At 49.6% G+C, this 12,681-nt stretch overlaps 1 protein-coding gene across 3 annotated transcripts; it reads right to left on the bottom strand.

The window, feature by feature from the left end:
• Positions 1 to 1,237: 1,237 nt before the first annotated feature.
• LOC124471188 (ras-related protein Rap-1A-like) lies at positions 1,238 to 12,681 on the bottom strand. 3 transcript variants are annotated; one of them, XM_047025555.1, is made up of 8 exons: positions 12,617 to 12,681; positions 7,212 to 7,300; positions 6,567 to 6,635; positions 5,949 to 6,005; positions 5,550 to 5,690; positions 3,183 to 3,326; positions 2,290 to 2,444; positions 1,238 to 2,117 (listed from the first exon to the last, which is right to left on the bottom strand). In XM_047025555.1, the coding sequence occupies exons 2-7, from the start codon at positions 7,266 to 7,268 to the stop codon at positions 2,355 to 2,357; spliced, it is 558 nt and encodes a 185-aa protein (XP_046881511.1). In that variant the 5' UTR covers positions 7,269 to 7,300; positions 12,617 to 12,681; the 3' UTR covers positions 1,238 to 2,117; positions 2,290 to 2,354. The 3 variants fall into 3 exon arrangements, with proteins under 3 accessions (XP_046881511.1, XP_046881512.1, XP_046881510.1); XM_047025556.1 differs by lacking the exon at positions 12,617 to 12,681 and adding an exon at positions 12,351 to 12,474; XM_047025554.1 differs by lacking the exon at positions 12,617 to 12,681 and adding an exon at positions 9,746 to 9,916.

Raw genomic sequence — 12,681 nt, 5'->3', positions numbered from 1 at the left:
GCACTAGTATGAGTAACCACAGTAAGTGTCAGGCATGTGACACTTTCCTAGTCAGGGTTAGCGGGGGGTGCATTTCGTGACAAGGAATACAACAAGCCTGTCGTGAGATGCACCCCCCCTCTATTGTCTGTTCTGTATATCCCAGCATCAAATGATTCTTACTGTACACTGAGCGCACTAGTATGAGTAACCACAGTAAGTTTCAGGCATGTAACACTTTCCTAGTCAGGGTTAGCAGGGGGTGCATTAAGCCTGTCGTGAAATGCACCCCCCCTCTATTGTCTGTTCTGTATATCCCAGAATCAAATGATTCTTACTGTACACTGAGGGCACTAGTTTGAGTAACCACAGTAAGTTTCAGACATGTCACACTGTCCTAGTCAGGGTTAACAGGGGGTGCATTGCACTTACATCTAATGGAAAACCTGCCATGAAATGCTCTCCCCCCGCATACGTTTCCATCCTTCTACGCCAGCATTGTGTACATTTAATAGCATAAATTGAATACCAATACATGTGTAGGGTTGACAGGTTATGTTTTATTTTTTCATTTATTTCATTGACTTAATAAAAATAATATTTCTTATCTTAAAAAAGGATTTGATGGTTCTTTTGATGTTGATACATGGTTGATACATTGTTTTTAGTACTTGTCTTTTGTAGGCTAGGCATGTGAACCTTTGGTCCCTTTTCAGGAGACCTGATAGCCTATTCTGGATCAGAAGGCTGGTGTTTTCGACCTGTCTGAGTAACCCACCCTAAGCACAGGCTAACTGCATTAAAATCGCATGCCTTTGAACCTATACATTAGTACGAAGAGCCATGCCATGTGAAATACTTTCAACCTGCAATAATCATGATCATACTGGGGTATATTTCCTCAGAATGCGATGTCGTGGAGCAAGAATGTTGGTTTGCGTTCGTTACTATACCGTTTGAATGACGAATTTTAAGGATTTTGTGTTTAAAATAGCATCTGATATTTACACAGATAACAGACATCCTTCTCTTGAATTCAACAACAAAGACGGTATAATGTGAGACTTCTGTCTCCCCTTCTTTTGGATGCGATATCAAGACGAAATCCTTCACTCTTTGAAGCGCGCGCTCCCGCGAGGGGGTGCCAATCCAGAGAGTCATGCATCGGGTGATAAAACACCGGGAAGGTTCAGGGTTCACCATCACGGCCGCATGTGCGCGAGAAGTTAAATACACAAAATACAAATGACCAAAATAATGAAAATGTACTAAAATTTAATAATCCATAAAAGCTGGAACATCATTTGACAGAAACACAGGAAGCATTATTAGAGTTGGTTTAGTATAATATATTTCAGCTTCAAGAGACATAGAAATCAATCCTTATTTTCCCCATATTCGTTCTATAAAAGACCCATTTTTTTCTGAAGCATTGTTATGCAAAAAAATGGCATTAGAATATATTGTGGGCACTATGAAATCCCAGTGACTGATTATAAAATTAAGTCACATTTGAGAAACTTACAGGAGAGTAAGGTCCATGAACATTGGGAAAAACAAAAAGACACGAGGACCTTGATCTATCACCACAGACATGACAGGTGTTCCACTAGAGAAGGGCCTTTCAAAACAGCGCTTCCTTCCACACGACTTCACTTGAAACATTTACGCTCAATAACAGCTGTGGCCATGCTTGGTTGGAGACATGTAGAATCATACAACTAAAGTAGCCTCTCGTCTTCATATACGCTAGATGGCGAAGATGGAAAATACTGTGGTTTTTGTTTGTTTTTTTAAACCTTTTTTTTGTTTTGTTTTTATGATCCTTTTCTTAAATTGTTTCTGTTGTGTTTTTGATTACTTTCAAAAAGGAGCACTCTGACAGATGATGAGACTGACAGTTCTTGGTGGAGGGGAGGGAGGGGGAGGGGGGCGGGGGACTGACCCCTGGGGGGAGGGGTTAACTCGAAGTCCAAAGAGAAGTAAGGTACGAGTCTTCTCATTGGACATGCTGATTTTGATGGTAACCAATCAGATCATCCGTTTTACTGTTAATGGTTGCTGCTGGGGGAGGGGGGACGGGGACGTCGGAATGCTGGCACGGTCCAATCAGAGCAACAGTTCTTCATTACAGCATTCTGAGAGAGAGTGAGAGATAACAGGGAAACCAAATGAGTTCAGCAACATTCCTGCTGAATTATGATTAGATGTATACTGCTCTCTTGTGGCTTGCCAGTGCAAACACACACACACACACACACAAATCACCCCCCCCCCCCTCCCCACACACACACACACTCACTCACTCACCTGGCTCAGAGCTGCTGCGGCAGGGAGGGGGGGGGGGGGGGGGGGGGTCGGGGAGGGGGGGGGTCTTAAAGGACGACACAATTTGATTTCTTTTTAGCTTTTTTCTTTTCCACAGGCGTTTTCCTATTGATCTGTCTGACCAGGTCGTAGAAGATCTACAATGCAGAGACAGCAGATGGATGAGCTGACCTGGCCAGCACAACTGTTACAGACACTCAACACTGAGGCAAGATTGACTCTACTTTATAAAAAAAAGGGTGACAGCAGTAAAACATTGAGGCTTCACATTCCTCATCCTCCAGTAGGGGGCGCCCAATCTGACGAGTACTGACTCTCACAGACCTGCCATTCAGAGTATTCAGAGACTCGTGGGAGGAGAGAGGGAGGGGTGAGGAGAGAGGGTTGAGGGGAGAGGGAGGGAGAGAGAGGAGAGAGGGGTGAGGAGAGAGGGGTGAGGAGAGAGGGGTGAGGAGAGAGGGGTGAGGAGAGAGGGGTGAGGGAGGGAGACAAAGGAGAGAGGGGTGTGGAGAGAGGGGTGAGGAGAGAGGGTTGAGGAGAGAGGGGGGAGAGAGGAGTGAGGAGAGAGGGGTGAAGAGAGAGGTGCGGAGAGAGGGGTGAGGAGAGAGGGTTGAGGAGAGAGGGAGGGGGAGAGAGGAGTGAGGAGAGAGGGGTGAGGAGAGGGGTGAGGAGAGAGGGGTGAGGAAAGAGGGGTGAGGAGAGAGGGGTGAGGAGAGAGGGGTGAGGAAAGAGGGGTGAGGAGAGGGGGGTGAGGGGTGAGGAGTGAGGAGAGAGGGGTGAGGAGAGAGGGGTGAGGAGAGAGGGGTGAGGAGAGAGGGGTGAGGGGTGAGGAGTGAGGAGAGAGGGGTGAGGAGGAGTGACTCCTCGGTACTCACGTCGAGCACGTTGATCTTGGACTTGGCCGAGGACTCTAGAAAGGCACAGTGGTTCCACTGGCGGGCCAGGTTCTGGCCCTGCTCCATCCCCACCACACGCTCCTCCTCCAGGTCACACTTGTTCCCCACCAGGATCATCGGCACCTGGGGGGGGGTGGAGACATTTAGTCATTTAGCAGATGTTCTTATCCAGAGCGACTTACAGTAAGTACAGGGGCAAGTAGGGTTAAGTGCCTTGCCCTAGGACACAACCTCATTCAGGGCCAGGAATCGAACCGGCAACATTCTGATTAATAGCCCGATTCCCTAACCGCTCAGCCATCGGACCCCCCAGATGGTTGGAGAGAGAGAAGGGAAGCGAAATAAGTGGAGAGAAGGAGAATGGGTGGGGAGAGATGGAGATTCATGCTCCAGCTGCCCACTGGAATGATCCGCTCACCCTGACTGCAGGGCAAGCAGCGAGCACTCAGCCAGCGAGTGTGTGTTTTAGACGAGAGAGAGAGAGAGAGAGAGAGAGGGGAGGGGGAGGAGAGGGAAGTAGAGGGAGAGAGAGAGAGGGGGAAAGGAGAGAGGGAGCTGCGTGTGTGTCAGCATCACCACATCATATCTAACGCTGACAGACTCTTTCTGCCCAGTCAGTCCTGTTGAGGTTGGAAAACCACTTTTTATGGCTGGGGGGGGGGGGGGGGGGGGGGGGGGGTTGCGGTGAAGACGAAGCTGAGATGTTTGGTCGAGCTCCACAGAGCTCCACGCTGGTTTGATCTCCACACGCTTCCTCAAGGACGGAGGCATGGAGGTAGAGTTGGAGGGATGGATGGAGTGATGAAAGCCACTTCTCTCTCTGCCTCCCCCTCTCCCCCCTCTCCCCATCCCCCCCCTCTCCCTCTCTCTCCATCCCTCCCTCTCTCTCTCTCTAAATGGTGCGTGGCATTCCTACGCCATCAAACCATCCCCATCCAGTAGATTAATCTAGAACATCTAACTCTTGCGTTCCACACTTTCCCTGATAAGCAGACAGAAGGTATTTCCGGGGGGGGGGGGGGGGGGCTGGTCGTCACATCATATCCTGAGTGGGGAGGAACTGCATCCCTGGAGGAGACAGTTGGTCCCCCCCCCCCCAATACACACACACAGCCCTACTTGTCTTCTTTTGAGGTTTTAAGTTGGTTATAGTTCAGACTGGTTAGTTAGTACGCTTTCCAGGCCATGACGAAAGTTGCTGCTTCTCTAACAGTTTTCCAACATGGCTCTGTGAACTGAGTTGTGTTCCTCGTCTGTTGTGCCCCTGTGCATGTGGAGCTCCAGAGCTGCTTGCTGACGGCTGACGGCCAGACAGAGGAGGGGTTCTGATGAGCTTGGACTTTCACTGCAGATCATCCCTGACTGTCCAATCAACCACATTCACTGCGGCAATCCACACACACGCTGCCAGACTACCCCCCTCACACACACACACTGCCAGACAACCCCCCTCACACACACACAGCTAGACTACCCCCCTCACACACACACACACACACACAGCCAGAAAACCCCCCCTCACACACATACACACAATGTCAGACTAACCACAAACACACACACACACACAATGGGACTGGCCAGTGAGGGAACAGAGTGACAGACACTGAAAGGCCAATGAAAACAAAGTCCAGAGAACCTTTTGGCAGTCAGACAGACAGCTTAGCCCCGCCCTCACATAGGGAGAGGCTGCTGGGTCAGAACTAAGAAGAGCTGGTGAGAGAGGGGAGGGAGAGAGAGGCTAGAGGGAGGAGTTACACTAACGTTCTCTCCAGAGATCACCAAAGAAGGGCATGGTCCTTACTGACGGGGACTACCAGTTCATTCAGGACAGAGAGGAGGAGGAGAGATGATGGAGGAGGAGAAGGAGGGAGGAGAGATGATGGAGGAGGAGGAGGAGGGAGAAGGAGGAGAGAGGGAGGAGGAGAGATGATGGAGGAGAAGGAGGGAGGAGAGATGATGGAGGAGGAGAATGAGGGAGGAGAGATGATGGAGGAGGAGAAGGAGGGAGAAGGAGGAGAGAGGGAGGAGGAGAGAGGAGGAGAGATGATGGAGGAGGAGAGATGATGGAGGAGGAGAAGGAGGGAGAAGGAGAGAGGAGGAGAGATGATGGAGGAGGAGAAGGAGGGATTAGAGGAGAGATGATGGAGGATTAGGAGGAGGGAGGAAAGATGATGGAGGAGGAGAAGGAGGAGAGAGGGAGGAGGAGAGAGGAGTGGGGGAGAGGGAGAAGACTAAGAGGAGCGAGAGATGGTGAGAAAGGGACAGGAAGGAAGACGGGGATGAGGAGGGAAGGTGTCTGATCATGAGAGGATGATCTGTGCTCGGCTGAGTTTGTCTACTCACGTCCTCTGTGTCCTTGACTCGGAGGATCTGCTCTCTGAGGTCCTGCAGGTCGTTGAAGGTGGACTGAGCCGTGATAGAGTAGACCAGAGCAAAGCCCTGACCGTTTTTCATGTACAGGTCCCGCATAGCTGTGAACTGCTCCTGGAGGGGGGGAACACACACACACAGCATGAACTCTGCCCTGGCTCTGAGGAGGGCTAACGCTCAAAAGGTCAGATTAATCTGTTAGATTACATTCTGACTCAATCCTTATCTGACTGTATTCTCATGATGTTATGACTGGGTTGTAAAACCCTGTTGGCGAGCAGACTTGACATGAGTCCCCAGTAAACTCCACTCAGACAGAACACGGCAGGCTGGAGTCTCTGGGAGTGGAAGGAGATGAGCAGAGGGACTTACTGTGCCTGCTGTGTCCAGGATCTCCAGCATACACTGCTGACCATCTACCTCCACTTGCTGCAGGAGAGAGACATGACAGGGTGTTAGAAGCACAGAGAGAGGGGAGGGGGATAGAGGAGGGAGGAAAGAGGAGGGAGGAGAGGGGGGAGGGAGGAGAGAGGATAGACAGAGGGGAGGGGGATAGAGGAGGGAGGACAGAGGAGGGAGGAGAAGGGGGAGGGAGGAGAGGGGATAGACAGAGGGGAGGGGGATAGAGGAGGGAGGACAGAGGAGGGAGGAGAAGGGGGAGGGAGGAGAGGGGATAGACAGAGGGGAGGGGGATAGAGGAGAGAGGACAGAGGAGGGAGGAGAAGGGGGAGGGAGGAGAGGGGATAGACAGAGGGGAGGGGGATAGAGGAGGGAGGACAGAGGAGGGAGGAGAAGGGGGAGGGAGGAGAGGGGATAGACAGAGGGGAGGAGACAGAATGAAATAGTAAGTAGTGAGAGAGTAAGAACGAAACTGAGACAGCGAGAGATGAGTAGTGAGAGAGAAATGACATACCGAGAGAGAGAAAGAGAGAGAGAGACAGAGAGATGCTCAGTACAGCAGGCCAGCTCTCCTCATCAGGGAACACCCACCTTTCTGTACGAGTCCTCTATTGTGGGGTCGTATTTTTCCACGAAGATTCCCTGGACGAACTGAACTGTCTGGGGGGAGGGAGAGAGGGGGAGAGAGAGAGGGCGGGAGAGAGAAGGGAGAAACAGTACTACCGGGTCAGAACAGCACATCGACTCAGGAAATAACCAGGTGGACCATCTCAGAGAAACGTCACATGATGTGGAAACAGAGACAGAGATTGCACTAACTTACCCCACTTGCCTTAGGTTAGTATAGGTCATTAAGTGTATTACAGGTCTAGTATATCGTCTTGTATATTGCATACTATTTTGTTTATTTATTATCATTTTATTTATATTTGATCTTATCATAGATGCAATCTATGTTCTAAGTACTTATATGTTATGTTATGCCAGGTTGTCCCAGAATTTCAGTGCCCAGTCTGACCTTGTGTTATTGTGACAATAAAAACTTGAAACAGGTGAATATGAAGGAGGGAGAGGAAGTGAGGTACAGGAATGAGAGGAGGAGGTAGGAGAGGAGGAAGAGGAGGAGGGAGAGGAGGAGGTAGGAGAGGAGGAAGGAGGGAGAGGAGGAGGGAGAGGAGGAGGAGGAGGAAGGAGAGGATGAGGAGGAAGGAGAGGAGGAAGAGGAAGGACACTCACCAGGGCTGACTTGCCCACGCCTCCCGAGCCGAGCACTACGAGCTTGTATTCACGCATGGCGGAATCTCTTCACCGGACAGCCCAACAGTCTGCACCCAGAAACAGGAGGAGAGGTGGAGAGAGAGGTGGAGAGAGGTGGAGAGAGAGCGAGAGAGAGAGAGAGCAAGAGAGAAGGAGAAAGGGAGTAAAAGGAGAGACAAAATAAGATCATTGTTTTTTTCCCCTTCTTCAGACTCCTGTGAGAACTTTCAGGATCGTAGCGAGCCAGGCTCCATGTCCTTCCCCCGGACAGGGAGCAGCCCGATAGTGAACACCCAGGCCTGAAGCTCCAGGGTGGGGCAGGTGAGGGGGTGCACGACCCCTCTCTCTAAACACGAACCAGCTGTGCGGTTACAATGGAGATGCATGGTTTTTGGCTGCTTGTGCAATGACACCATCCCTCTGGCGTCCTCCACACAGAACACCATGTCAGAACCACTCTGCAACACTGCTGAATGTGAACACTAGGCTCCAGTCTAATGCTGTGAGATCTGGTTTGGGAGAAGCCTTATGGCTCGACCACCACAAGCCACAACTCTAACCGATGAACAGCACAAACAAGGTGTTTCCTGATGTATGATGTGATCCAGTTGACCAACATAGCTAGTTACAGGTGTGATAGCTGTGCACTGAAATTAACCTTGTCGGTGCATCGGGAGAGTTAGGGTGGAGGAGGGGAAGCTATCTGGGTATAGAGGAGGAGGGGAAGCTATCTGGGTATAGAGGAGGAGGGGAAGCTATCTGGGTATAGAGGAGGAGGGGAAGCTATCTGGGTATAGAGGAGGAGGGGAAGCTATCTGGGTATAGAGGAGGAGGGGAAGCTATCTGGGTATAGAGGAGGAGGGGAAGCTATCTGGGTATAGAGGAGGAGGGGAAGCTATCTGGGTATAGAGGAGGAGGGGAAGCTATCTGGGTATAGAGGAGGAGGGGAAGCTATCTGGGTATAGAGGAGGAGGGGTAGTTTTCTGGGTATAGAGGAGGAGGGGTAGTTTTCTGGGTATAGAGGAGGAGGGGAAGCTATCTGGGTATAGAGGAGGAGGGGTAGTTTTCTGGGTATAGAGGAGGAGGGGTAGTTTTCTGGGTATAGAGGAGGAGGGGAAGCTATCTGGGTATAGAGGAGGAGGGGAAGCTATCTGGGTATAGAGGAGGAGGGGAAGCTATCTGGGTATAGAGGAGGAGGGGAAGCTATCTGGGTATAGAGGAGGAGGGGAAGCTATCTGGGTATAGAGGAGGAGGGGAAGCTATCTGGGTATAGAGGAGGAGGGGAAGCTATCTGGGTATAGAGGAGGAGGGGAAGCTATCTGGGTATAGAGGAGGAGGGGAAGCTATCTGGGTATAGAGGAGGAGGGGTAGTTTTCTGGGTATAGAGGAGGAGGGGTAGTTTTCTGGGTATAGAGGAGGAGGGGAAGCTATCTGGGTATAGAGGAGGAGGGGTAGTTTTCTGGGTATAGAGGAGGAGGGGAAGCTATCTGGGTATAGAGGAGGAGGGGTAGTTTTCTGGGTATAGAGGAGGAGGGGTAGTTTTCTGGGTATAGAGGAGGAGGGGAAGCTATCTGGGTATAGAGGAGGAGGGGAAGCTATCTGGGTATAGAGGAGGAGGGGTAGTTTTCTGGGTATAGAGGAGGAGGGGTAGTTTTCTGGGTATAGAGGAGGAGGGGTAGTTTTCTGGGTATAGAGGAGGAGGGGTAGTTTTCTGGGTATGGGGCAGCTCAACTTGACTGGTACAGTGCTACATCAGCTAAGATAAGAGGTTCTCATGCACAGAGCAGTCTGGAGGTCTGTCTAAGGTCAACACCAGGCCTGACACCAGACCCCAAGCCCCACATCAAGACCCCCAGGTCCCTACCTCGGTTAAGAAAACGACTTATTCTTGAAATAATGCTCTGCCCCAGATATTAAAATGTCCCAGAACTATGATTAATCTCCATCCGTGGCTGGAGCTCTCTGGAAGCTCTCTGGAGCTCTCTGGAAGCTCTCTGGAGCTCTCTGGAAGCTCTCTGGAAGCTCTCTGGAGCTCTCTGGAAGTGAAGCCTCAGGTCACGGGCTAGGCCGACATGCAGAACATCCCTGGTTGGGTCCCCCATGGTCACAGATCACAAGCTAAACTTTCCTGCACATGTCTATCTGATGTGGACGTCCAGATCTATAGCTGACCTGAACCCCCTCCCATCCCAGAAGGCCCCTGGAGAGGAGCCATTACAGAGCACGCCAGCAATGGAAAAAAGTTAAACGAGCGATTAGATCTACACACACACACACACGCGCACACTTATCACACGCACACAGCCATGTAAGGACATCTGTTTGAGGGGGGGGGGAATCTAAGAAACTCGCCGGCTCTGGCTCCACCACCCATTTAACAACAACAGTGTCTTTCCTGACAAAACAAACTAGCGTTAAACACCCCCCCCATCACTCTCAATCCTGCCAACAAATAAGGAGAGAGACACGCACCGCAAACGGGCCTGCCATTATGACATCACGGCATCACTCACCCACTAAGGACGGAGGTATGTCTCCATGTAAGGCAGGGGAGAAGCAGGAGAGGACCACAGAAGAAGCCACACAGCCCAGACCCCGGCCAAGACACAAACTAAGCAGCACTGAGGAGAGACAGGAGAGGGAAAGAGGAAGGGAGAAAGAGAGGAGGAGGAAAGAGAGAGGGAGGGAGAGCGTGACGGAGGAGGAGAGACAGCTAGAAAGAGCAAGCCAGAGAGAGAGAGAAAGAGAGAGAGAGAAATGACCCAACAACTGGGGTCAACCTCACCATCAAGACTACATAGATAGGGTTTAATACGCAGCCGATACGGATGATATGCTCTGGTCTCTGTCCAGGGTCATCATCACCCAGCCTGAGTCAGCAAAGCTTTGAGTGACAGGCTGCCTATCTCCCCCGGCCCAGTGTGGCCAGCAGGAAGCCACAGCCTTATCAAGCAGGCAGTACTTACGCCATCCTCTCCATTTCCCTTACGAGTCACACGAAACAAGGGGCATTCCGCTCTCTTCACCAAACCGCCCGCGGTCTAGGTTTAGAGAGAAGGGTGTGAAAGCAGAGAACATTCGGGGCTAGTCAAATTGATACTTGCTCACCCAAGCAGGATGTGTGGTTCAACACTGGTCTCGTAAGGTGTCCCACAGTGTCACTCAATCAAATATCTTTCAGGAAGTCTTTCAGGCTAATGTCAGTTGAAAACCAGGTGAAGGATTCTATCAAATCTATATAAACTACAAGCCAGTCAGCATCTAAATATGATGTCATTATTAGCACTCATTTTGTATTTCTGCATATCTATCTGGTTCGCAGACTATTCATTGTAGCTGTTTATATCACTGACAACACTCTTGCTCAGGACTGTTTGTTCAAAATCTACCAACTGATTTTAATTGTAGGGCCTACAATTTTACACAAATCTTGATTCAGGTGTCCAAAGAGCGCCAATTTGCAGCACTAAAACTGTAAGTTAGGTCGTGTGATAACCTAAAGACACGACTACTGAAACTAGTTGAGAAAGATGCTAATGACACCAGTTAGAAGAAAAGAAAAGATCCCCAACTGTCAGTAAAAGATGTCATCGCTTCCTCTTTCCTGACTGCCAATAATCGGGCTGGTACGACGGAAAAGTATGCCTAAAAAAGATCCCAGACCGCATGCTTGCTGTGAAGGGAAGTGGATTATAATATCTGAGCTTGCCTACATCTCATCACCATGAACAGATATTTTGGACACATGGATGTAACATAGGCCTTAGACAGCTGGAAAGTGGGGTGAAAAGTGGAAGCCATTACCTACAACCATAAAAAAAAAAATCTAAACTTGCTGGCGTGACACAAGTTTAACCTTTCTTTGAAGTGACTGTCCTGTCATTTAGTGAACGAGCTAGCACAGAGGAAGTCAGGTGGCTGAACGGTTAGAGAATCGGGCTAGTAATCTGAATGTTGCCGGATCGATTCCCGGCCGTGCCAAATGACGTTGTGTCCTTGGGCAAGGCACTTCACCCTACTTGCCTCGGGGGGAATGTCCCTGTACTTACTGTAAGTCGCTCTGGATAAGAGTGTCTGCTAAAAATGACTAAATTCAGATGTGCAACACTCCATGAGTACAGTAGAAACCTGAAGTGTTACACTGATTAAGTATCTGGCTAAAACGTTGGATATACCTGGTTTGAATAGCTATACATAGCCACGAAGCAACTGACCCAATCCCCACAACATAGAACGACAAAACAGCACTCGCAGCTAAGCTAATCGATTGAAATGACTGCCTAGCCAAGTAGTCTAGGCTGGCTAGGCAGCAAAATAAATATTATTGTAGCCTAACTTCTTAGCTACCTACCTACAAGCTTGATGCTCAGGAATAACATCAAAGCTAGGTAGCTACAGACAGTACCAGGCCACTTCTGGTCATGTAGGCTAATTAATTGATCTTTGCTAGCACGCTAGCAATCTCGCCTCGCCCAAACTACCTCCGCCCCCCATCGCCCCCCCCCCCCCCCCCCCCCCCCCAGCCCCCCAACCCCCACCCCAGCCCCCCTAACAAAAAAACTAAAATAATTAAGACGTAGCTATCATAATAAATAGCATATTCCAATCAACACATTGTATGGTATAGCTAGCTAAGACAGAGTAGTTGTCTAGCTAATAAGGATAACAAGATAACCTCAGTGGATACCCTAATAGTTTAATTAGCTGGCTAGCTAGCATGTAAGCTAGTGCTACATTAAGTTATAGTTAGCAACCCAAGTTAGCTAGTAGCTACCTAGTTAGCAACCTAGCCAATAATGTGAAGGGAAATTCCCTTTTATGACCAAAAATGAAATAATACTGGAACGTAAATGAAGGTTCGTACGTGTTTAACGGTCTTCTAGGATATACAGTAAGCTCAACAGAACAATTTCCTTGCCTGATTTCATCGTTTCATGGCATGGAACTTCTATCCCAACAATTACACGGAGCCCAAAGACTTCACAAGCTAGGAAGCCGACACATTCTTGCGCTTCCATGTACGATTGTAACAGGCAGCAACATACATTTCTGACCACACACTAACATCAGTTATTTTGCTATTGGCAACACAAGGGTACCTTTAGAAAACGGACATACCTGGCAGTCGTTCTAAATGTGCTAAAGCATTAGCCTGCCCTTCCGTCTGGCCTTGACTAAAAATGGGAGTGCATTAACACAGACACACACTCAGTGCTTCAAACGCTTACTAGGAACACATTCCTTTATAAACTGGTCAAACAAACCATCACACATCCTGCATTTCTTCCAAGGTAATACCAATACGCTTCTCTGTTCATTTTATGGCAGGCGACTTTTTTTTTTGAAAGACAAATTAAGTTTACTTGCTTGCCATTTCTACTCACCGTTTCTCGCTCTCACTCCACACTCCGCCAGTGTCAATTCACCCCCCCCCCCCCCCCCCCCCCCC

This window comes from Hypomesus transpacificus, chromosome 9 (genome assembly GCF_021917145.1).
Source record: "Hypomesus transpacificus isolate Combined female chromosome 9, fHypTra1, whole genome shotgun sequence".
In the NCBI taxonomy this organism is placed as follows: domain Eukaryota; kingdom Metazoa; phylum Chordata; class Actinopteri; order Osmeriformes; family Osmeridae; genus Hypomesus; species Hypomesus transpacificus.
Note: the sequence above shows the minus strand (reverse complement) of the source record. Positions and strands in the feature narration are given on the sequence as shown.

Bases quoted from the DNA above. Each gene is read 5' to 3' on its own strand.
- LOC124471188 (XM_047025555.1), bottom strand. From the start codon at position 7,268: ATGCGTGAATACAAGCTCGTAGTGCTCGGCTCGGGAGGCGTGGGCAAG. The intron at 6,006-6,566 runs GTGGGTGTTCCC...TCTCTCCTGCAG, and splicing joins TAGAGGACTCGTACAGAAAG to CAAGTGGAGGTAGATGGTCA. The intron at 3,327-5,549 runs GTGAGTAGACAA...ACCCCCCCCCAG, and splicing joins GAGTCAAGGACACAGAGGAC to GTGCCGATGATCCTGGTGGG.